We start from the raw sequence: 26,825 nt of genomic DNA on the forward strand, positions 1-26,825 counted from the left end.
ACCCTTCAGTCCACAGGCAGACACTCTATACTAAGCAAAAAACTGAAAACAGATCCCTCCCCAGGAGGTGCTTTTGTGGTAGTATTGGGATGTTTATGTTTTAATTAAAATGTGATTTTCAGTCAAGAACTACTGAAACAGGACATGCCTACATTTAATTGCTCTTTACTCCACAAAAAAATATTTTGCTTAAAAACAAACAAACAAACAAAAAACATGAACAAAATAATCAAAACTAAAAGAAGTTTATTTTGGATAAAATAATGAAGACAGATTACAATGGTACATTGTACAAAAAGACTAGAAAATAATTTAGTGCTGGCATCTGACAAACCCTCAACCTGTATCTGCAAAGCAGGACTGGCAGCCTTCTGCCCAATGCCACAAGTGGAGAGGTTTCCTTAGCAAGGAAGGACTATTTATATGCAGGGAACCAAACCAAAGTTCCATCTTGCTGAAGAGAATAAGACTTTTCTTCATCAAAAACAGTCACACCAATAAATCTTCCCAGTTCTGCAAATCTGATGCAATCAAAAGTCCATTAAAAGCAGAAACCAGTCTACTCAAAGTATTTGCAATATTAGGCAGTGATAAAAATTTCTCACACCTGTATTGTTAAGGGTTAACCATAATTTTGAGGAAAACAGGTGCTTTAGTTATTTCATTGTTATTTCCAGTTTACAGATCATGACTCCAATTCTGTGAGACCATACCGTATCAAACCAGAAACAAACAGTCCCGCCAAACGCCAAACTGCTCCGCTGAGAAGGACACTATCTCCTGTCCTTTTTACCAGCTTTCCTCTTCCCAGAGAGTAAGTGCTTGGGCTTCATATCAAACACATGCCTGTCTGCCTCCCCTTTCTTCCCCAAGCGATTCATCTTCTTCTGAGCATTCTTCATCATAGTCTTGGCTTTCTTCACCATCTAAAGAGGAGAAAACATAAAACACATGAGGTGCTTACTGAAGACCAAATATCCATGTGCATTTTCATGACCCGTTAATAGTCTGTCTTTACAATGTAGGTGTGCTCAGTACTGGAAAACCCAGGTAAGCCTCACTCAATGCTATTTTGAACCCACTGCAGTACCTGCAGGAACTCAACCAACACCTGCATGTGAAGGCAGGAGGAAAATTACAGCCAGACAAGTTTTGTACCTACAAGGAGCAAATATATTTAGCGTGGAAGATTAGAGTGTATCTATTCTAACTCCCTCTTGGACAAAGAAACTCAGATTAGGACCCATGAAATTGTACTATTCACACTTGACAAACAAGTGGCAAGACTGATATTAAAATCAGATTTCTAGATGGAGATGGCATGGTGGAATGGAAACCTCAGGTTTCCATGAAGTCGATTGCTTGCCCATTTATACAGACTTTCTACTTTACCTGAGTTTTCAAAATGCTGAAACTAACAATTCTGGGGTGTATTTAATAAAATCAAGTTTCAGCAAGAGACAATGTACATCCAAAGTGTATTTCCCAAAAGACTGACCAAAAAGCTCGGTTGGTTCCCAGCATGACTCACTGTGGGTGAGGCCCCAGGCCTTTAGGGGCTCAGCAGGGGCCATTTCCTAGAACACCCTTAAACGGCTGGGGCATAGGCTCAGACCACCTGGTGCCCCATGACATCATACTTCTGTTCACCACGAGAGAATGGTGTTCTGTGGGCAACCCATTTTTTTTAAAAAAAAATATTTTTATTGATTTCAGAGAGGAAGGGAGAAGGAGAGAAACGTCAATGATGAGAGAGAATCATTGATAGGCTGCCTCCTGCACGCCCCCCACTGGGGATCAAGCCTGCAACCCAGGCATGTGCCCTTTCCTGCTCCAAAGGACAGCTGAGGGATGGGGAGGGTTTACCCTGAACGTTCAGGTAGCCAAAAGCAGAGGCCATCGTGTTATTAATTGCACATGACAGAGACTAACCTTGACATCCCGAAGACCAGACACATCACGTGGAGTTCGAGAGCAACTGCGACTCCGGGAAAGAGATGTGGGCGGGACAGAGTCTTCCCGCTTCCTTTTCCTAGTGACACTCCGAGACCTTCTGGCTTGGGCTGCATAATGGGCCTGAAAAGCACAAAGAACACACTTCAGGATCCTAGCCTGGCTTTCAGGCTTAGTGACAAACATGAAATCACTCCAAGGGGAGAGGGCACTCAGGAGCTTTTACCAAAGCCATTACCAAATAAGCTAAAAAGAGGTCTTTAAAATACACAAAGTTAATTTCACATTAATTATTTGTCAAATATTCTTTTTCATTTAACACTGGATGGTTACGAAGCTAATTTTATTCCATTAAAAAAATTAGAGTTGCCTACCCAGCAATATTTTCCCTTAACCCTACCAGACCGCTGTACCGATTTTTCGGTAATTTCTGAATCTGCCGCGATACCGCTGTACCTAATTTTCGGTACTTTGCCTAGACCTATTTTCTACAATGTCTCCAAGTTCCATCTTATTCTAACCACTTGTTTGCATGTAACTAACATTTTTCTATATCATGTTGGTTTTTTCTCTTTAATGCTCAGGAGCCCAGGTATAGGGGACAGTTAGGTTCAGGGCCTCAGGTCTGGTAGGGCTAACCTAGATCCGTGGTGGGTAAATCGCGGCTCGCAAGCCACATGCGGCTCTTTGGCCCCTTCAGTGCGATTGAAACTTCGTGGCCCATGCACAGAAGCCAGAATTTTGTGGAAGACCCGGTATTTTGTGGAAGAGCCACACTGAAGGGGTCAAAGAGCCACATGTGGCTCGTGAGCCGCAGTTTGCCGAGCCGCAGTTTGCCGACCACTGACCTAGATCATTAGCTCAGCATCACAATTTGAATCTTAGACATAGCGTTTTAACTTCTTTATTCCTCCATTTTGGGTTAAGCCTGTCAACACTGTGGTGAACATCAGAAAGCTCAGCCTTGGGGTTCAGCAAAGCCATGCAGATGGCCACCGACAGGTTGTTCTTTAGCCCCCCACTTATCTGGATCAAAGGATAACTCAGCTCCCTCTAAAGGCAGGCAAGCAGTAAGTCCAACACTTAATAAGCCCCCAAAAGTCAGAAGCTACATCTGCATATTAAACTACAACTCCATGTGAGCAGGGGGTTCTCACTCATTGCTGATGAAAATCCAAATCAGTCGAACCCTTTTGGAAAGGAACTTCAACAAACACTACCCTTTGATTTCATTATTCCACTTCTGGGAATGTGTTTTGAGAAAATAATCCCGAATACAGAAAAGTTCTTTTATACAAAGATGTATATATGCCGGGATAACTCACTAAGGAAAAAACATTGGAATTCTAACAGGTACCTGAAATGCCCTCTAGTTGTTAAGATTTCAGAACACAGCTTTGGATGATTTGCAGCCTAAGTTTCCCTCCCACTGAGAGACTCAATAGTACCTCATGGTTATTTGATAACTGAAGCTAATCAAAGCACCAGGTAAAGACTTTAGTAAACAAAATTAAAGTTCCAGTAAAAAAACTGTGTAGGAAAAACAAAACAAGACAAAACAAAAAACTGTGTAGGACCGACAACATTGTTTTGTTCTAACATTTCCAATTTATATATATTTTATTCACTGACACAAATCTTGTTTTTATTGTGCATTTTTTACACACCAGCTTACATTCTTTAAGGCAACAGCAAATGCATTTTTAAACTGCAAGCAATCAAAAAGGCTTAAAAATGAAAAGTCTATTACTCTAAAAGAAAGTGCCTGTTGCACAATGAAATATAGATGCAGCATATGGGTATAAACAGATTTCAAAGAAAGAAACAGAGATTAAAGCTCTCTGCATAAACACTGAATAAAAAGACATGCACCACATGGTAGCCTAGTTCATTTTTGTGCACTGTAACCACAAGTAATTGTTTTCTTTCTAGTTTTAGGAACTTTCCAAATTTTTTTAATGAATACACAAATATAAGAAAACATTAATAAAAGAAAAAAAGGTAAATAAAAAGCCCCTAGGGAGGCTGCGCACACCTGACATTAACTAAACTGGACACCAGAATGACATCCAGGGAAACCTTCCACCCACAAGGATGAGTTCTAATTGAGGAGGATGGCATGGGCAAGTCTTCTTCCTAAATTCTTCTCAAATGGGAACAGCAAGAACTGACTGTGGCAACACCATCCTGTACCAACAGGAGGAGCCAAATGCCCAACCTGTTCCCCAAAAGGGAATAGACAATATAGTGTGACTAACACTATCTGTCCTCAACTAACCACTTCCAACCAAACTGCCAGGCTAGTGAAGCTCCTCAACAGAAAATCTGCAGGTTCTAATTTCTTTTCTTTTCAAAGTAGTAAGAAATTTTATTGTCAAAACAAGAGATACAAGCTTAACAGAAGACACAAATAAGTTAATTGTTCTCATCCTTTGAGACTCCAGGGCCTCTCTGTGAAAGGCTCAGCCCAGCTCCCTATGTAGACACGACTCCTCCAAAGCAAGAACAGCAGAGATCTGAGACAGTATTCAGGACAAGGATCAGACACGTCCATGGTGAGGAGATCTAATTTCTTTTTTTTTCTTTTTTTAAAAATATATTTTATTGATTTTTTACAGAGAGGAAGGGAGAGGGATAGAGAGTTAGAAACATCGATGAGAGAGAACATCGATTAGCTGTCTTTTGCACACCCCCTACTGGGGATGTGCCGACAACCAAGGTACATGCCCTTGACTAGAATCGAGCCCGGGACCCTTCAGTCCCCAGGCCGATGCTCTATCCACTGAGCCAAACTGATCAGGGCCTAATTTCTTTTCTAGTGAACTCTGTGACCCTATAGGTTTCTGAGTCCCTGGTTTTAGAGTACAAAGCTGTAACCAACTATGAAGTATCTGAGACCATCTCAGCACACTCACGTTGTCATTATCATCCATGTCAACACCAAGACTGCGCATCTCATTCTCCAAGACTTTCCGCTGAACCTGAAAAGAGGGGAAAGTATATTTCTTTTAAGCAAAACCAGTTTGATGAAATGTTAAAAAAAATTCAGAAGAAAACGTGACTTTTATAACGATCTGTGATACACCTCTTTTACAAATTATGTATCTTTTACTTGGGCTCATGCTGATGTTTGTAGACAGCTCATTAAATCCCATGAAAACTAACATTTCCTGGGCACTTGCCATGTGTAGAACAGTGTACACTTTATCCCTGGATTCTGCACAATTCTGCAGGGGATTCCTGTGTGCATATGAGGTCATTAAGGCAGGTCATGTGACACACCCCCAGCCAGTGTCCCTGCAGCACCACTGGTGGATACAGTGATGTCTGCGTCTGCCAAGAACCACTCACTTGCTATAACATGAAAACAGTGTCAAGCACAGGAATACCCATGAGGTGTGTGCACTGTCGTCATTTCCTTCCTGTCCCACTAAACTTTAACTGCCCTGCACATCTTCTTCTGTCTTTGGGGAGCTGCCTCCACCTTTTCTATCATGCAATGCAGTTTGGGGGCGACCAGAGGATCTAACCTCACCTGCCACCCTGACGAGAACAGTAGAGAAAGATGCCTACAGAGATAGATCTGAGAGCTGGAAAGAACCCCAACCTTACTGACCCACTCGAGCTTGAACTAATAGGTCACAGGAGCCAGTAAATCGCCCTCAGATTTATGTTAGATTGGGTTAGGTTTCTGTAAATTGCAAAAGAGTCCTGACTAAATTATGATCTTATGAACTTTGAAAATCACCAAGAAAGGCATAATAATCAGAAATAAAAATCAAGACTCAACTAACCTTGAAAGTCAATACATACCAACAACAAAAAAAAGCATGTTATTACTACACACAGGTGAGAATGTTTTATCTAGCAATGAATATACGAGAATCCAGTATGGAAAGAAATGAGTCACACCTCCTTGAGGGGACACAAAACTTGCCTTCTTAGCAGTTCGTGGCATTCTGGGTCCCTGTGTGTCCTTCTCTTTGGATTGCAGAATTTTCAACTTCCTTTTTTCTCTGATTTCTTTTGCCAGCTGTCGGATTTCCACCATTTCTTCATCTTCACTTTCTGATTCACTGTCATACTCTCCAGCAGCTGTTCTTAGCTCTTCTTCTTTTTCTAATTCTTCCAATTTCTTTAAAAAGGGTCATAAACACAATCAACATTGAAAAAATTAAGTGTAGGAACCTTTCTATGGGAATTAGGTTTCCTCTAAGCCTTTCAGTGTGCAATGGATGCCAGGGTTGTCTCATGTGGGCCTCATACACATGTCAGAGCTGACCTACTAGCAAAGATTACGGGGGGAAAATGAAGACTACACAAATGCTGAGCTGACAACATATTAATTGCTCGGTGCCAGATCTTCTTCTCCTTTAAAAACAATGAGTGTACACAGCAAGGTTAAAAATGTGCAGACAGACAGCACCTCCCTCAATCCCCTCTCTCAGCAGGTACATGGAAGAACCTCCGTTCTTGAAGAACTTAAATCATTAGTCTGCACTGATCTTTTACTATTGTATCCATTTATCCATCTTAATGCCATCCCTAAACACAACCTCACAGGCTGTACTGTTAAAATTTTTAAATGCATGTAGGTATATCATAACCAAATTAAGTAAACTCACAGGAATCCAGCAGTCAGATGTGCCTACATCACTATTTATGGACAGTGTGGGGGCAGAGACTAGAATGGCATGGCCAGACTAATCACAGGCCACCCAGAATCCACACTGAGGACACTGTGCAATGAGAGATGAAGGTAGGAGGCACAATGGGAGAGTTTAGAGGAGAGCAACATGGCTTCTCGTGTGTGTAAGTGTGGACAACAGAATGTAAAGGGAAGAGCTGGGAAAACAGACTAGTTAAAGCCAAGGCAGCAAGGATGAACATCAGACAACAGACAACAGGACTATTTAGAAGTGGAAAAAACAGAAAGTGTGAAGGGGGCTTATGTTAGGGTTCAATCCCTTGATATCTGAAGACTGAAAGTATAAATTAAGGGCACCATTAATTAAGGGAACTGAGGAGAAGAAAGTGGGGAAATGTAGATGGCAAATATTGATAAAGCTTTATTTTTCAAAAAGCCTGACAAAAGAAGGCTAGCAACTAAAGGAGGACACAGGACTTTTGCTTTTTAAAGATGACAGAAATTTGCAGGCACTCATGTGCTAAGAAAAAGCAAACAAGGAGGGGAATGAAACAGGAGGCAGATTCTGGTGATGGAGCAAAACTCTGGAGAAGACAAGGAACCAGGTCTGAGAACCAGGGGTGCTGCACCTAAAAGTACCTGCCAACGAGAAGCACCTGGGCACTCACACCCACGGCGGCTCTTCATTCTTCACAAAGACAGGCTACCTGCTATGATGGGCCAAGGGAAGTAGAGCAGGAGCCGAGAAGGGAAAGGCCTCAGCGGGAAGAGGATGAATGGCCCTGCAAATGGGCAGAGCGCTGGAGTCTCCAGAACTCGGTAGGAGCAAGCTGTGGGTGACTGGGGACACGGAGGCTCGTGGGTGCAGAAGGAATGATGGCAGCAGAGGCAGGTGAGCCCACAGTTGTGCTTGAGTCATAGACCATTACACCATGAGACCAGCCAAAAGTTGTGTTTGTATCTTCTTGTAGTTGTATTAAAAAGGAATAAAAACCATGTAATTTAACAAGTGACACAAACCTGCATGATGTCAGGATCAATGTAATCAGCTACATTATGGCCTTCCCAGATCTCAGGTATCTTATCATACTTTTCAGATGAATTCATTATGTCCCAATACTCTAAAGTAAAAAATAAATAAATAAATTACATTTACAGTAATTTTTAATATCTTCAACTACCATGTGCCCAAAGCAAGTTATAACTTACGCAAGCCATTTCCCTATCTAAAGATAACAGTGTCTGTATTAGACACTATGTAAGCAAAGCCATCTGCTCATTAAAGATTCACCCCCAAACATTTCCCAAGGTCTATCAGTACCTCAGGGTGAAATGACCATAAAGGAAAACAAAAATAAAACAAGTATGATATACTCAAAGGAAAAAGGCATGAATAACAGATAACTGACAATATCAACATGGCTCCACAATTACTTGCTATGAAAGTTACAAAAATAATCTCTCATCCTTAAATGACAGAAAACTACCAGAAAGGAAGAAATCTCAGAGCCCTGCCAGCATGCAACCTTTCATTTTTAAGAAATTAGCGAAATGTTGGAAGATTTGTGCTCATTAAAGCTCTTTCACACTTTCCTGAAACACTTTACATGAAACTGGCATTTTAAAATAACTAGTACATGCAGGCTCTTACTTTGAAGATCCAAAATATAATCATCTCCCAGTTCCAGTTCAATATCTCGTTCCTGCAATTTAAAAAAACACACAATTATGATCAGTTCTATTTGACCCTTCAGGTCCAGAATAGCTGAGCCTCTCCTCCTCGTTCCTGTGAAATAACCTCCTCTCCAGCCTAAGGACTAATCCTTTCCACACCTGGCACTCAGCTCCTACATCCAGTAGGACAGCTGTTGTGCCACATACACGAGGGTGGGATCCTGTGCGGGGTTTCACAGCCATCTTCTCACAGAGTGTCATGGTGCTATTGGCCTGTTCATGCTCTAAGTCTCCATCCCTCATTGCAAAGCCTTTCTGCCCACCCTCACAAGTAAACCCAGTAAGGTCGACAGTGACCTACCCTCTTCCTTTGAGCCTCTCCAATCTCCATTCTCTTCCGGCGTGCCACCACTCCTTCTGGGATGAAAGGGGGTCTCTCCTAAAAAGATATTATGGGAAATATTTATGTAAACACCTTGCTGAATGGGAAAGAAACACACAAATGAAAATCTAAGAGTAAATTCTCCATCTGCAAAAATATATAAAACCACACCCAGGCCAATTAAAAACCAACAGATGAATCATGGGGAGAGGGGAGGGTGCAGGGCCGGTTTGGGCATGTTAGCCAGGAGGACTAAGAGCCGATTCTAAAGTTTATTTAGAAAAAATAAACATTAAGGTTACCAAGAACAATTATAAACAAAGGAAGCAACATGAGAAATAAAGCACATCATGAACAAAAGGAATTTAGATATAAACATGAGATAAATGACTAGCTAGCTGAAAAGTAGAGCTGGATAACTACCTCCACCTGCTTCCTAACAAAATAAATTCAAAACTAAGTGAAGACTTTTATTCAAACCAGGTAAAATTAAAAATAAATTAAACCATCAAAGTATAAGAACTATTTTTGGAATGGGTGGTGGGCATTGATATGCAAGACACCAAACCAAGCAACCACAGAGAAAATATTAATACACGCTAATAGCATAAATATGTGTACTTTCCCTGAGATTAAAAAGAAAATCCTCCAGCCTACAGGGGTGGCTCAGTCACTGAGCATTAAACCATGAACCAGGTCAGGGTTCAGTTCCTGGTCAGGGCATGTGCTCGGGGTTGTGGGCTCGATTCCCAGTAGGGGGCATGCAGGAGGCAGTCAGTCAATTATTTTTTCATCATTGATGTTTCTTTCTCTCCCTCTCCCTTCCTCTCTGAAATCAATAAAAATATATTTTTTTTAAAAAATCCTCCAATGACAAAAAAAACCCAAAAAAGTTTTATAGTACAAAACCCTTTTAAAGTATATAACTGTCTAACCACGAAGCTATACACCCGAAACTAATACCACATAATACTAAATGTTAACTGTAATTTAAAAAATTAAAAAATATATACCAGTCTAATTACCTTAATATAAAAATTACAAATCAATGGGTAAAATAGAAATGACCTAAAGAACTGAAAAGGCCAAGCAGCACATCAAAAATGCTGCTCACCTGCACTAATCCTTAAAGAAATATATCATAATGGAACCATCTCTTAAAAATTGTATACAAGATTATATATATTTCAGGTGTACACCATCATAATTTGATACTTGTATACATGACATAGTCACATCACTGTTCACCCAGATGGCAGCTATCTTTAACCAGTTGTAATCCACTAGACAAGTGGTCGGCAAACCACGGCTCGCGAGCCACGTGCAGCTCTTTGGCCCTTTGAGTGTGGTTCTTCCACAAAATACCACGTGCAATTGAAACTTCGTGGCCCATGCGCAAAAGTCAGTTTTTGGCCTGGGCGAGTCTATTTTGAAGAAGTGGCGTTAGAAGAAGTGGGGGGTGTCGGTCGGTAGGTGGGGCGACGGGAGACGCAGCACGGGGTAGGCGCGCGTGATTCATGCACAAGTTGAGTGAGCCAGTCAGTCAGCAGTCTCACTGTGCAGTGGTTAGTGCTAGTCGCGTCTGCAAATCGCGCGCGGGTGACAAAAGACAGACAAAACAAGTATACAAGACGAGTGTGGATGGGAGAGTTGGAAGGGGTTGACCTCAGCGAGGACGTTTTTAGCAAAGGCCAGCTTAGGAATACCCGAATTAAGTTAATAACAATGTATCTACCTATATATAGTTTAAAAAATTTGGCTCTCAAAAGAAATTTCAATCGTCGTATTGTTATTTGGTTCTGTTGACTAATGAGTTTGCCGACCACTGCACTAGACTAACAGATGTCAACACCAAAGGTGCAAGGAACCATCAGCACAATATATACACATAAGGCATTTTGTAGGACAATATTTTCAATGCCACACCTTAAAATCTCTACAGATAGATTTGAAAATTAAAAAACAACAACACTGTGTGTAAAGATGTGCACTTGAGCACTGCCTACTAGCAATTAAATGAAAACTTAAAGAACACAAAATTTGTGTTTAAAATTTTTTTAAAAAATATGCTTTTATACCAAAAATATTTCTGGAAAGATAAACAAGACAGAGTTAACATTAATAGGCCTGGTGGAATGAGAAGCAGGTTTTAATTTGGCACCTCACACTCATTTTTTGCCTTTTTAAAAATATGTGGCAGGATTTAGCCTGAGTGAGAACTCAAGCCCGCTCATGACATCCATTTATGCAGGTATGTGCAACTGCATCTGTGGCCCCTGGACGAAGCACGTGGCATGTCCGCTGTGTCAGTAACACCATAATTCCATCTCAAAGTGTCTCTGGAAGAGCACCCTTACCTTATCATCTCTTTTGTTTGGCATAGCCAAATGCAATCTGTTCAGCACCTCATTGACTTTATTTCCTTTCATTTTGGTTTCAACTCGATGAGCCAAGAGCCTGTCACAAGCCTAAGAAAGTGTGAAAACAAGGCATGAAAGTCACAAAGCATCCTGCAGCAGCCTCCAGGGAGGAACCAGCAACCAGAGACTATGTATGTTTTGACACCATAATCACACCATGTCACTTCCAAGGTGTTCTGCTCGGTAGTGACATCTAGTGGCTAAGTCTCCAGAACCACATCAAGGTCCAGTACCTCCCCTGGGGTAGACCCTACACTCCAGGATGGAGGCTGCCTCTTTCTCCCTTTCCAGCCCAGGCCCAATCTGAGGCAGAACCCGGAGGCAGCACCACCACACAGCTGGCCCGAGTAACCCCACAGCCTTTTCTGGGCCCTTCCTCCACTACCAGGGACTCCGCGCTAACCAGACAGCTCCCTAACTTGATCCACATCCCACCTCAGGACTCTAACTAGAGCAACTGAGCCTGAATAAAATCAACAGTATTAGAGTTGCCCTTTTTATTTCAGGTAAAAATAACAAAATAAGAATGTTAGAATCATGTGAAATCTAACAAGAAGTACTTCCTTGAGCTGGTCCCACTTTTACTATTTTTTCCTTCTACTTCTGAACAGGTTCCATGGAAGTACTTTTCCATCCAGCTCCCATGGAAATATTGGCAGGTTGAAACAGCAGCAGTGGACAAAGTTAAAACTCCCCGAGCCGGGAGTGAAAGCATCGCCCAAAACCCCCCTTTCAGGGGGGTGGGTGGGACCAGGGCTTCAGCCAGGGCGCCTGCACTCATGCCTCCTGCCTAAGCCACAAGCACTCACCTGCAAAGAAAACTCCTTCCTCACGACTGACTTTTCTCAAACAAGAGAGACAGTAAAGTGCTCGGCCCCTGCCTACGAGGAAGCACTGACCTCTGTTTTCACTTTGATAACCCCTTCCTCCGTCAGGGTGCTGGTCTCTATCACAGGAAATCCTTCAGCCTGCAAATCTGTAAATATTTTCTGGGAATATAAAGGGAAAATGAGAGACATGTTATTTCCAAGTCCCCATGAACAAATCTTACTGTTCCTCAAGTGGGTATTATAAATGCTGCTTAGCACAACATCTGTGGTTTGTTCTAACTCTTTTGAAGGACATCTCCCCCAAAACAGTTATTTATTTTTCCCTCTGTTATTCTGTAATTAAGAAAATACAAATTACTAGGAGGATCAAACCAGACTACAGCAAGCAAACCAGAGGCTTTCTAGAATATTCTGTGAGATCTTACCTTCCAAAAACAAACTTGGCAAGATCAAGATACAGATTTTTTTAGAATGTTTTCAAAGCTTTTAAAAAGAAATCCTCACCAGAGAATATATTGATTATTCTAGAGAGTAAGGAAGAGAGAGATAAAATATAAACAGCCCTAGCCGGTGTGGCTCAGTGGATAGAGCATTGGTCTATGTACTGAAGGGTCCCAGGTTCGACTCCGGTCAAGGGCACATTCTTGGGTTATGGGCTCAGTCCCCGGCATGCAGAAGGTAGCCAATCAATGATTCCCTCTCATCATTGATGTTTCTATCTCTCTCTTCCTCTCTGAAATATATATATGAGATAAACATCGACTAGTTGTCTCCCATACACACCTAGATATATGCCCTGACTGGGTATCTAACCTGCAGCCTTTTTTGGTGTACGATGCTCCAACCAAACGAGCCACCCAGCTGAGGCTCAAAGCTATTTTTATTTTTATTTTTAAAATACATTTTATTGATTTTTTTACAGAGAGGAAGGGAGAGGGATAGAGAGTTAGAAACATCGATCAGCTGCCTCCTGCACACCCCCTACTGGGGATGTGCCTGCAACCAAGGTACATGCCCTTGACCGGAATCGTACCTGGGACCTTTCAGTCCGCAGGCCAACGCTCCATCCACTGAGCCAAACCAGTTAGGGCTCAAAGCTATTTTTAGTAAAAATATTTAACCTCCACAGCCTAAGAGAATTCCTTAGAAAACAACACAAAAATGTTTATGCATCTAGCTCCTTATAAGCCACTAAGACTCTTAAGTGAAAGGACCTCATTTGTGTGCCCTTTCCCCATACACAACTTCATTCACAGTCGACCAATCCAGCAATAGTTAGCTTCGTGTGAATAAGACCTGCTTCCCTACTGCAACGAGCAGTGTCCTGAGGAATACCAGGGTCAGAGAGCCAGCCTCACTACTGACTAGCGTGTGACCCAAGTAAGACACTCTGCCTCCGCCTAAGTATGTGGAGACAGCGTCCATCACACAGTAACCCACCCTGCTGCTGCTGAGTCAGAGCACCGATGAATACAGGCTACAAGAGAGTGTTATCCAGACAGTTACCATTGCAATAGTGCCCACTGTCACCTACTTCTCGATTTCACTAAATCTTCCCAACCATATCACTCATATAAAACCAATGGTGTCACTGTTGGTGACCTCACCCGTCAGGGCTGCTAGGTTGTGAGGCTGAACTCAAGCATGTGTAACATCAGAGCCTGAGCATCCCAACCTTCTCCACCCTCCAGTGCTTTTAGACAGAAAAACTGAGATTATACAATAGGTATGCGGGCCTTTTAAAAAATAAGTGAATTATCTGGTGGTGTGTTTATATATTCAGCAATTTAAAGAATATATCACAGTTCCCCAAGGAAACCAGCATGGCTATTTGAAAAACTCTAATTCTCACCAAGCATGAAATGTCCACATGACACCAGGGGCACTGGGAAGAGAGCAGCATGCCCCTTCCTCGAGACCCACTCAATGGAGCATGCTCCAGGGCATGTGGCCAGGTGCAGCCATCATTCTACTGCAGTAGCTCCCAAACCTCAAGTGTGCACCCATCACCAGGGGGCTGTTCAAGCCCACGCCTGCTAGGTGCCCCCCACCCATTTCTGACTTCAGAGGCCTTGCATTCAGAACATATTACCACTGGCAAGTGACGTTGGCTAGTGGTCACGGGCACAACCTGAGAACCATTGTATTAGTGCAAAGTTTCTCACAGCGCCTGTCCTGAAAGATGCTACTGAAGAGGGCTGCAGGGTTCAATCAGTTTGACAAACCAAGGCTCACATGCTGTCTCTTGGAAAACTTCAGCAGACACGACAGATCCCGGTCCTACAGTGTCAGATGCTCATTTTCCTTCATTCACTCAGTTTCCGAACTCACTTCATCACAGACTCCATGCAGCAGACACATAGGCAACACTATGAAACCCCGCTACCTAGAAACTCACTCTGCAAAGTGCTGCTCCTGTGCACCTGCTGCCGAGGCCTGAGCTACATTCCCTTCAAGGCCCTGGTGTACAACAGTCGTTCCTATGTAAGCAAATCTTCCAGAGGTTAAATGTACCGATCGGTTGCACACATGGATGCTTCCACAGCCTCTAACAGAGCAGCCATCAGGAAATTTCAGGTTTAGTTACCACTAAGAGGTTTTTATAATGTCATGTTGAATGAACTACCAAGGATACTATCTCAACTGTAAAACCAAAAGCCAGACCAGCACTGCTATAATTCTTTCTAAACTCTGGCAATCTGAGATGAGATTTAGAATTGGTAAGAAATATTGAGAACATAAAGTTGACTTACCTGGTCCTCTTCTGGAAGCTCAGCTATTCTCTTCACATCACATTTGTTTGCTACAACTATAAGAGGCTACAACGAGAAGAGAAATAACAAGATGATCACCACCTTCATACTGCAGGTCATCAATGTGGTACTGGTCATACCACCTTGTTTATTTGCTCTTTATTTAAAAACATAACCAGATGCACCTTGGTAGTTTATATTCTCTGGTTGTCATTTTGTCTCAAAATAAACATTGGGAGCATATGCTTAGCAACAGTTTACTGAAACCATAAGATTTACAGGATTCTCAAATGGGTATAATATACAATCTGTCATAAGAATTATAAATGAACAGCATGGATGGAACTGGAGAGCATTATGCTAAGTGAAATAAGCCAGTCAGAGAAAGATAAATACCACATGATCTCACTCATTTGTGGATTATAGAGAACAACATAGACTGATGAAAAGGGACAGACCCAAAGACTGAGAAACAGCAATCAGGCTATCAATCCCCAGAAGGAAAGTAGGGGAGGGCGGGGGTAAGGGGAAGAGATCAACCGAAGGACTTGTATACATGTATATAAGCCAAACCAATGGACATGGACAACAGGGGGATGGGAGCATGAGTTTGTGTGTGGGGGGGAGGTTGGGGGTTAATGGGGGGGATGAGGACACATTTGTAATACCTTAACTAATAATAAAAAACAAAACAAAACAAAACAAAAAAAACAAAAAAAACAAAAAAAAAGAAAAAAAAGAATTATAAATGATGCAAGATAGAATACATTTTTAATACTGGTATAATGGCAATAGCAGCTTTACAAATATTTATAGGATTTCTGTAACATTTTAAATAAACCTTCATTCCACAAGAACGACTAAATCATTTATAAATTATATAGTACACAACGGTTTAATAGCAGCAACATAATGAGTGCCTCATAAAATATTTTGTACAAATGCTCAACTACTTTATTTTTAGTAATCATTTCCTTTATTCACACATAAATGTAGCTAACAGGTTAAAAAAAAACTTTTACTGGAAGCACATGTTTCTTAACTATTGTATGTTGAATTTTTATCCATAAATGTGCTGTAAGCATAAATGTGGATCTCGTGAAAACAAAACAGTACCCCCAACACTATTTGGCACCTCAAAGCACTATTTATCTGTGGAAATACAGGCATTTCTGGAAAAATGCTAAAGTATCTTTTAAGCTTAAGCTAACCAGGGGGTATTTCAAGGATATCAGCTATGTAGCTGCTTCCTCTCAGGCTAAAAAGTAGTGAAGATGTGAAACCCCTGGGTTCCTATCCATGCTCCAACCAAACGAGCCACCCAGCTGGGGCTCAAAGCTATTTTTAGTAAAAAATATTTAACCTCCACAGCCTAAGAGAATTCCTTAGAAAACAACACAAAAATGTTGTGTTGCTCTCCTGATTTCTGGAACTGCAGGGAGGTTACAGCATCTCAGCTAATCCTGCACCTCCAGTCACACTCACCTAATGAGAGTGTCCCTTCCTCCATGATACTTAGAACATTAGCGATGGGGATCCTTGACAAAGCTATAATAGTGTCCACTGTTAAGTAGATGTGTCTGACAAACTGGGGGCTACTAGAAATACCTGGCAACTTTGTAGGAGAATGACTGAAAAGGTCACCAAATAAAAATAAAGATTGCCTAGTTAAATTTGAATTTCAGGTAAACAATGAAATTTGTTGTTGGTCCTCACCTGAGGATATTTTTCCCACTGATTTTTAGAGAGAGAGGGAGGGAGGGAGGAAGGGATTGGGGAGAGAAACATGGATGTGAGAGACACATCAATGAGTTGCCTCCAGTACACACCCCGACTGGGGCCAGAGATCAAACCTGCAACCCAGATACGTGCCCATGACCAGAAATTGAAACCGTCACCTTTTGGTACATGGGCCAACGCTCTAATCATCGACCCACACTGGCCAGGACTGAGTTTTTTAGTTTTATTTTTTTACTATACATATGTCACATGCAATATTTGGGACATAATTATACTGAAAAATTTGTTATTTATCTGAAATTCAAGATTGGTATCACGTATTTATATTTACTAAATCTGGCAACCCTGGATTGGCAGGAAAGAACAAAAATCAAGTTAGGTGTGCATTTACTGTTACTGAATCAGGCTACTGAGGACAGAATATCAGGTGTCATAGTGAATCCGCTATGGACCTCAAAGAATCCTTAGCAGGGCACTGTGGAAAATACAAGGTTCAGGTTGAAGTCTTCATGAAATTTACATTTAGCTGTATGAATGTGGACAACTGACATCAAAATAATGAATATGTCAGACTTTAGTAAGCGTGATGTACCTACCTACCTAAGATGCTAGAAATGATACATTCTAATTTTTTAAATCACATTGGACCCTTTGCTTCCAAACCTTTTGAAAAATAGGTTTAGATGGAGGATGTCCTTACCTTTTAACTGTATATGATGAACATAAATCAAATCTAGAGGGTTTTTTATTGATCAAGTCTGTAGCACTTCATGAATGCATTAGCTTTACAGGCTGAAATACTTTTCATTACTTGAGAATACCCAAGATGAATGGGAACTAGATTATTGTCTTAAGCTCATAAGTGCACCTACAGAGTACATATTAGAGTGATCTAGTTAAATGTGAACAACCTCTCCAACCTAAATTGGGTCATTCCAAGATAAACATCACTTTGGGGATTGTATTTTCTGTTGTGTTCTCTTATTGATCATGCAAATTAGAAAATATCCAAATACCCACTTACCTTGTTGACAAAGAGAGGTCTGATGTTCTGGAAGAGCTCCAGCTGCGCCTGCAGCCCGTGCCCACACTGCTCAGACAAGTCCATCACATACAGCACCGCAGCACGCAGATGGGCCAGGGCCGTGATGGCCTGCATTTCAATTGTGTTCCGATCCTCCAAAGGGTGGTCCAAAATCCCCGGGGTATCTACAACCTAACAGTCAAACTTGTCACTCCAAAGCACACTGCTCACAAACTTGCTGTCCAGCACATCCCAGAGGTCACTGACAAGATTAGTTAATAAAACACAGGTCTCCCAGCTGAGCATGATAAAATAAAGCGGTAAGGGGAAACGGGGGATGGAGGCACCTCCACAGCTCATTCAGGAACTAGCAATGACCTTGAGAGAATGCCTCTCTGCTATTAGTGACATCATGAAACAGAACTGGAATAACTGGCTAACATGCCCATGTGCGAGGAACTACTTCATCATTGATAAAGTCAAATTCAACTGTGGAAATACACGGCTTCATGCTTTCAAATTAGTAAATGCCATTTCTAACAACAGGGTCAGAAACAGTGACAAGACTTTCCTCAGCAGCACCACTGTTAACATAATGCAGAAGCCTCCTGGTAGAGAAATGGGAACTGCTCTTAAGCAACCCCAAAGCTCAAAGTTTTCTTCATGAGGGCACTCCTGGCAACCCTAAGAGTCTACTTCCACCTCCTCATTCTCCCCACTCTAAAAAGTGCACTAAATAATAAGACACTTTGATCCCCTGTGCTATAGGGATCAAAGTCATTCCATTAACAAACCACCAGGACATCTGTTCCGTTTAAAGATAAGAGCTCTTACCTGCCAGCGCAGATACTTATAATCCATGTGTCCAACAAACAGAGATTTGGTGGTAAATGCGTAAGGCTGGACATCCACATCTGCTCTTGTCACCTGAAACCAATCACAGTGTTCTACACTTTATTTCCTCTCACACAGTGTAAAAGTACCCCAGATATGTTATCAAGACTCTTACAGTAGGAGGAAAAAAGCTCAAGTGAGACTTCCATGGTTAACTGCTGAGGACAAGAGCTACTGTGCTTCAACAGGTGATGGTCTCCACTTCCTCATCACCGCCCATAGCAGAGAAAAGAGCCTGAATCAAGGATAAGGGAGGCGAGGCAGGCCCAGTCGGAGGAGGACACCCACCAGCTTTTCCTTGCCTGCCCCAGCCCCTGCTATGCCCAGAACAACTTTCTTTAACGAAAAAAACACTCTACATCTGCGAAGTCCATTTGGGGCCTGCTAGCCACACACTGTCCATGAACTCTTGAAATGTAGTCAAGCACAACTGAGAAACTAAAATTTTTTTTACTAATTAAAGAAATATATTTTAATTGATCTGGGGGGGGGGGGGGGGGGGGAGAGAAACATCTATCGGCTGCCTCCAGCACTCACCCCAACTGGGGAGAGAACCCTCAACCCAGTATGCGCCATAATTGGGAATCAAACCCGCCACCTTTTATTGTACAAGACAATGTTCCAACCGAGCCAAACTGGTCAAGGCTATTGTTTAATTTTAATTATTTAAGTGGTTCCGTCTTTACTCCACAGAACTGGCCTTCGAGTGTTGAGATATAGCTAGGACACTGAAGAGAAACGGCTTGTCACTATGTCAGCACAGCTTGTGGACAAAATCCGTAAATCTTAAAGGCAAAGGTATTCTTGGAAACAAACAGCCACATGGATGTATATGCATGTAACAACTGTTTATTGGTATATGAGCTGTTTATGAAATGACATTTTAATAGCTGTTGCTGCTCTGCTCAGGTCCCTCAAAGTCAGGTAAATTACCCCGAAGCACCAAGTTACTTACATAAATAGTGCCCTTGAGCCTCAAATAATAAACTCACTCAAATAAAAATGACTCAGTACTCCCCATTACATGGACCAAATAGTTTATGTGAAAGCTGACATGGCAACTAAGGGGACAGTACCCGAGAAATACTTTCAGAGAGTGAAGTCCCATTCGGCAAGTGCAGCCTGCCACAGCGAACAGCAGGCCCACTGGCACCACTATTCCCAGAACATGCCAAGACAACATGTCCTGTGAGAGGCTCTTGTATGTTAACAAAAATGTACTGTAACATCTCAAATCTCTTAAAAATTTGTAAGAAGCACACAAGAATCAAAAATTGTTTCTGTAACAGCAATATATATATCTAGGATCAGATAAACTCAATCCTCCCTTCGAGGACACAATGTTTTGAACCCAGGACAGTACCAACTCAAGGACTAATTAGCCGTCCTCCATCCCATACAGTCAGAACATGGCAGACCCTTGGCCTCAGGACCTCAGTATTCTGCGTTATTATCAGACACAAACCAACCTTATTGATGAAGCTGGACTTGCCGACATTCGGGTACCCACATAGAAGCAGGGTCCTCGTGTTCGGATCAATAGTTGGCAGACGAGACAGGTGCTGACGCACTGTGAGAAGTTCAAGTTAAATGTGCTTAATTTCACAAGAAAAATTAAGAAACTCAGTTTAAGATCTGTTTCACTTACACTCCAATATTGTGATATATTAACATCATTCCAACATTTATAATGTGATGAAGAAAAAACAAATGAGACCTAGCCGGTTTGGCTCAGTGGAGTGTTAGCCGGCGGACTGAGGGGCCTGGATTTGATTCCGGTCAAGGGTATGTACCTAGGTTGCAGGCTCGATCCCCGGCCCTAGTCGGGGCTCGTATACTAGGCAACCAATTAATGTGTCTCTCCCATATCAATGTTTCTCTCTCTCCTCCTCCTTTCTACTCTCTCTAAAAACCAATGGAAAAATATCCTCGGGTGGAGATTAACAAAAAAACAAAATACAAATGAATGAAAAAAGGACCATCTATCTGCTCCAAGAATCCCATCCTAGGCTGTACCAGCTTGGTATTCCTATCTAACAGGTTCTAGGTGAGGCCAAAAACCGTCTAAGTGTCCAGGTGACCCTTAACTGAAAAATATTTGGAAAAGTGCTTTTGAAGTGAGTGTGTGATCCATCATTTCTGGCTAGACAGAGGGCTGCTTCCAGGTAATGACTACTACACAGGGGCCTGGTCTGCAGTGCTCATAGCACCAGTGACACTACTAGGCTGCCTTGAAGGTTAAAGCAGCCAAGTACTGCAATCTTATCGCAAATTATTTGCTAGATGCTGGGAGAGGGGGGAACAAAACCACCTGAAAATTATATGAACGTAACAAAGGAAAGAACTGTATTAATAAAAACCATGCTATGTTAATTCAGATGTTGTCCTAGTACATGAAACTATCAGGTAACAAAACAAGTAGCAGTTTGATGCTATCATGTTACAAAGAAAAGCATTTAAAAAAAATACGTAAAACTAGGAATCAGGGGACGCTTTCCCACTCCCCACCTGGAAGTCTGTGCTGTAAGATTCTTTCCCCTCCCCCTGTGGGAGTCTGTACTTGTTCTTTAATAAATCTCCACCTTTGCTATACCAACAAACAAACAAACAAACAAACACAAACTAAGAGCCATTTTATTTTCCTACATAGTTTTGGTATTTCCCGTGATTTATAATGTATATGTCTAATCTACTAAATATGAGAAACATAAGTTTTCTTAAGAGTACTATTAACTTGTAAGTATTGTAAGTGCTAGTTACTTTTTCAATAACTGGCCTGTCAGAATTTCTTATAGGATAGACTAGGAAAAATAATTTGGCCCTGTCATCTCTAAAATAAAATAAAACATTTCAAAGATAAGTTTTTGACAAGGACCAAGTACCTTAATAGAATGCACTCAAGGCCATTTTTGCTTATGTATGACAAATACCTTGTTCCAAATACTCCAAACTCTGTTTCTGTCTTTTGATAATAGTGCACATTCGCCCCAGGGCGGCACGCTTCAGCTGCTTGCAACGGTAGAGGGAGTCTCCATATTTCATAAGCCGCACATAATCTTTAGCAACACTTAAATAAATAAAAAGAAGCACATAAGTTATTTTCACTTTTGACAATTTAAAAGATAATATATTAGGAAAATACCTTACTTGTCCACTAAATTCTTGGCAATATTTATTTGTCCCAGAGCCAACTTGTAATGATCTTTATCATAGAGAATGTTCATCAAGTCAGCATAAAATGGATGGATATCCTGTAACAAAAAAAGCAAAGCAGTTTGGCCCAAGTTTCTCATCCCTATTGTACATAATACCTGAAGAATAATTTCCTAGGGAAATACATCACACCTTTCCCTCTCTTCCCACACCTGTGGCATCTCTCCCCAGATCTCTCTCCTGGCTAACGTCTGTCTGGTTCTCTGAGACAGCAGGAGTTACAGGGAAGTAAGCCTGGCAGACACCTCTGCCCATCCACAGACCTTCAACCCCACTCCTGTAGGAGAACTGTTCTCCGATCCAACCAAGGCCTGGTCCATCCATGCACTGGACCCTGCCCCTTACAATTCAAGAACTGAGCTCCAGATAGTATTCCCTCTCCACCTGGCCATTCCCATCAACCTGTAAACCTATTATTTCTCCCCCCAAATTTTAAGTTTTAAAACTCCCTTGTCTCCCCGCCCCCCCACCCCCCGCCCCAAGTCTTTTCTTTCTCCCCATTCCCACAACCCAAACTAGTCAGGACTGTCTCTACCAGGCCGTCTAAACAGCTCATCACCACCAGTGACATCCGGTCCTCCCTTTTTCTCACCAAATCCTTTCCCACACTTCCTGATGCGTTTATTCACCTGGTCTCCAGGATCTTCTCTTTCACTGGCTACTTCTCCAACCCCCTAGCTGGCTCGAGCTCCAATACTAACCACTCACACTCTCCAAAGCACTCGTCTCACACTCATTTCCTAGGTGACCGTCCATAGGTTCTCACACATCTACATTTTTTTTTTAATATATATTTTATTGATTTTTTTTTGATTTTTTACAGAGAGGAAGGGAGAAGAATAGAGAGTTAGAAACATCGATGAGAGAGAAACACCGATCAGCTACCTCCTGCACAACCCCCACTGGGGATGTGCCGGCAACCAAGGTACATGCCCCCGACCGGAATCAAACCTGGGACCCTTGAGCCTGCAGGCCGACGCTCTATCCACTGAGCCAAACCTGTCAGGGCAGGCATCTACATTTTTACAAGTCATATCTTCCCATCTCCAGGCCAGACTACTCACGAGCTTCAGACTGCTCGGCATTTCTGCTTGAACATCTCACCCCCATCTCACAATTAACATGTACAAACTGTTCTCCACCTCCTCAAACCAGTGTCCCTCCCCGTCTCGGTGAAGGGCAACTCCATTGTGGGCTATGGCCCACACCTACTCCATGAGCAAATCCATTAGCTCTTCCTTCGAAGGATACCCTGAAGCCAAACACTTCTCAACTCCTTCACCACCATGTCCTTTAAGTCACTGCGCTGACCTGAGTGGCCTCCTACCTGTAAAGGCCAGTCATCCTCTAAGAGCTAAGCCAGAACATGGTCAGTCGCAGGCTCAGCTCCAAAGGCTTCCCTCCTTAACAGAATTCAAGCCTTACACAAGTCGCCTCGCCCCACCCATTACCTCTCTGACCCACGTCCCAGTGCTCTCCTCCATCTCCTGGGTCCACCTGTTCTGGGAAGACACCACACTCTGAACCTCAGGGCCTTGGCGCTTGCTTTCCCCAGGGAGCCAGACAGCTTACCACCTCACTTCCTTCAGGTCTTTTACAACCTCCCTACTCTCCGTATTTATCTGACACACCATGTATTTTCACATTTACTGTCTTTCCCCACACGAGATGAAGTTAGGGACCTCTTTTATTACGGCTGTATTCCTAGTGTCTAGAACAGTGATGGCGAACCTTTTGAGCTCGGCGTGTCAGCATTTTGAAAAACCCTAACTTAACTCTGGTGCCGTGTCACATCTAGAAATTTTTTGATATTTGCAACCATAGTAAAACAAAGATTTATATTTTTGATATTATTTTATATATTTAAATGCCATTTAACAAAGAAAAATCAACCAAAAAAATGAGTTCGCGTGTCACCTCTGACACGTGTGTCATAGGTTCGCCATCACTGGTCTAGAACAATACCCGAGACCCAGCAATCATTTGATGGATGGTAATTTACTCTGACCCTCTACCCTGAAACTGTTCTCAGATAACTAACTCTAGCTTTAAACACACAAATACAAGGTTCATAAATTTGAACCTCTAATGTATAAAAAAATGATGCCATAGAAGAAGATAAAACTTACAAAGAACCACAGAAATCTGGTACTAATTAGACCAAAGTATTTTGTTCGTTCAAACCAGGTATTTCCTAATATCAAATTAGTTTAGAATAATCTCATCCTGTTTGTTTTTCAATTTTGAGAGCACTTTTTTAAAGCTGGGAACAGTAAAACAGGAAAGACAGGGCAGGAGAGAGCCTAGGAGAGGCTTCTTGGGCTCACTGAGAAATCAGAGAAAAGGGGGCCTTGGAGACAGGTTCAGGGGGTGAGCTTGGGACAAGCTGCCACTGCCCACTGCTCCCGTCTGCAAGTCTTGTGGGGTTCCTTAGAGGTTAGGCTGCACACCTGAGAGGGTAGAAGGGGAAGCCTCTCTTTCCCAAGAAATACTTGTTCAAAAGCATCTATTGAAAGACATATAAGTGTCACTCCTCTAGCAGAAACCTTTAAATTTTATTTTAAACATTTCTGTATTTTTAAAAACAAACCATCATCTTCTGTTTTTGTTAATCCTCAACAAAGGATAAGGTGATTTTTAGAGTAGAAGGGAGGAGTAGAGACAGAGAGAAACACTGATGTGAGAAAGACACAGAAATTGGTTGCCTCCCACATGCGCCCTGACTGGGGCCTGCAACCAAGGTACATGCCCTTCACAGGAATCGAACCCGTGACTCTTCAGTCTGCAGGCCGATGCTCTTATCACTGAGCCAAACTGACTAGGACCATCAATATCTTTTTATTTCATTTTTTATATCATTATCTTTTTAAATATAAAGACTATTTTAGGACAGTGGCAAGTTTACACTCTCACATCCTTCACCATCTCACATAACCTCGCTACCATGTGATCCTACACGAGGACTTCAGAAGCAGTGCTGCTCCACCTCTCTACAACTAAACAAACAGGCAAACTGCACTATGCAGAAGAGTGAAGAGCTCAACGTTTGTGACTGAATGGAAAATCACGGTTTCCCCCGAGCAATTTCTGACCACTAGTGAAAAAAGCAGTCAGAGCTGACCTGACCATCACCGGCTGATGAACCAACAGGATCACAAACAGTGGTAGACCTCAGGGCACGGACCCAACTTGAGGCCAGGAAAAAGAGCCTTGGAAACAGGCAGGAGAGGAAACCAGGCCAGCTGGCGGGCCACGACAACTTCCAGATCCAGTCACAGCTTCCCGAGACCCTGGGTTGGACCCTGCGAGCCTCAAAGTTACAAAACCTGGAAATAGCGCTGGGCCCTCTTAGACAGGGTTTGGTTGGCAGAAAGTAAAATTATTAAGAAATTTAAAACCAAAAATAACACAAATAACAAACCATGTTCTGTTCCCAACTTTGCCACTAACTCACTGAGTAAACTTAGACAACTCCATTAATTTCTGTTTCCTTCGTAATCTGTGAGGTGAGTAGACCAAACTGGTTAAAACCCATTACCCAAAAGCTAACATTTACATAAGCATCTGTGGACTCTAGAGTCACTTACATCCAATTTGGGGAAGTCCATTAAAATCTGTGACAGTCTGTCATGGTAATTCTGTTGAGTAAATTTGACTTTTCTCATGTAAAAATGTCTAATGCGATGAATTTGGTAATGTTTATGAATGACCGTTGGAGTCTTCCGTTGCGTCTTCGATAATGTCAGGTCAATAAAGTCCTGCAATTAAATAAAATAAGAAAGAGTTACACCAGATGCGCCTACTTTTCATCCACTTTATCGAAACCTTCTTGGAAGACTAATATCTAATAATAGTACTTTTTTTTTAAATGACACCTTTTCTAACTAAATCTTTTATATACAACCTTGTTCATCTTCATAGTTTCTGGCCTTTAAAAAACACTTAGCAAATGGCTGCTGAAATAAATCTTTCTTTTAATTCCCAAACACCTAAAAACCTTTGAAAACGTAAGTAGACAACTCAAGCGTAAATCAGGAAAAAAAACCAAAACACTCCACAGTATTAAGAAAAGATAAAAACAATCCTACCACGTTAAAAGCACATAAAACAATGAGTAAAACGAAAACCCACTGTTGATAATTTCCTAGGACTTGTTAAGGAGACAAGGGCATGAAAGGTTTTTTCGCGAGTTCCCCAGCTGGCAGGTGCCTGCAGCACCAGCGGGGATACAGAGGTCGGACTGCAGGTCGCTACTCCCTCCTGCGTCTGCCGCCTTTGTGAACCCTCGAGGGGCCAGTTCCAAAGCTACTGCTTCATGAAGCTTTCCGCCTCGCCCCTGGTGGAGGACCCTAACGTCTGAGGAAGGACCCCCCTCACCTCTGGGAGGGGGGGGGACCCCTAATGTCGGAGAGTTCTATCGCAAACCAGAGAGCTGGACAAGAGCCCAATGGGCCAATTAGTGAGGAGTCATCTTTATTGCGCGCAGGCTCAGAGCAGATCACCTCTGCCAAATTCTGAACAAACACAGGAGGGAGTATTTCCTTTTTATCTCCTTCTAGTTCTTTAAGTTATGTTTGTAGACAGCGTGTAACCTTGAGTACATATCGATCTACACAGGCACCTGGCATCAGTATCAGCGCATCAGTTAGATGGCTAGCTCGCAAGGTCAGACAATTGAGTTTATCTTTCCTATTGAGGCAAAAAACAAAGTTATTTTACAGCCTAAAAATAACAGGGTTGACCTACGGAATAAGAGAGGAGGAACAACAGAGTAGTTCAAACAGCAGTTTTTCCAAAGGAGAGACCACTATGCGTCGTGAGGACCGACCCCAACCTCTGGGGAGGAGCCCTCCTCTCTGGAGAGGACCCTGACGTCTGAGGGGGACCCCCTCACCTCTGGGGGTGGGGGGACCTAATGTCTGAGGAAAGACGCCAACTCCTGGGGAAGGACCTCTCGCCTCCGTAGAGAGAAACCCTGCTCTCTGGGAAGACTCCAATCACTGAGGAAGGAATCCCTCGTCTCTGTAGAGGACTCGAAGGTCTGAGAAAGGAACCCACCCTTTGCGGGGGGGCCTAGCCCGGGGGACCCCTAATTTCGAGGATGTGGCCTGGGTCGCGGGCCGGCAGGGGAGCTTTGCAGGAAAAAGGCGAGAGCGGAAGGTCCCCGGACGCTCACCTTGGCGGACGGCACCACCGTGATCTTCTTGAAGTTGTAGTGCGCCATGTCGGCGGGTCGGCCACGAGGGAAGCAGGCAGACACACGGGACTCGGGCGGAGGAAGGGGGCGGGACTTC

General features: G+C 42.5%; 1 protein-coding gene across 1 annotated transcript; it reads right to left on the minus strand.

The window, feature by feature from the left end:
• Positions 1-229: 229 nt before the first annotated feature.
• GTPBP4 (GTP binding protein 4) lies at positions 230-26,825 on the minus strand. Its single transcript, XM_036342547.1, has 17 exons — positions 26,708-26,825; positions 25,119-25,289; positions 21,466-21,569; positions 21,249-21,385; positions 19,788-19,888; positions 18,259-18,351; positions 17,425-17,616; positions 14,661-14,726; positions 11,977-12,066; positions 11,015-11,125; positions 8,637-8,714; positions 8,253-8,304; positions 7,622-7,722; positions 5,891-6,088; positions 4,869-4,934; positions 1,933-2,076; positions 230-926 (listed from the first exon to the last, which is right to left on the minus strand). The coding sequence occupies exons 1-17, from the start codon at positions 26,753-26,755 to the stop codon at positions 774-776; spliced, it is 1,905 nt and encodes a 634-aa protein (XP_036198440.1). The 5' UTR covers positions 26,756-26,825; the 3' UTR covers positions 230-773.

The sequence above is a fragment of the Myotis myotis genome, unplaced genomic scaffold (assembly GCF_014108235.1).
Source record: "Myotis myotis isolate mMyoMyo1 unplaced genomic scaffold, mMyoMyo1.p scaffold_m19_p_1, whole genome shotgun sequence".
NCBI lineage: Eukaryota > Metazoa > Chordata > Mammalia > Chiroptera > Vespertilionidae > Myotis > Myotis myotis.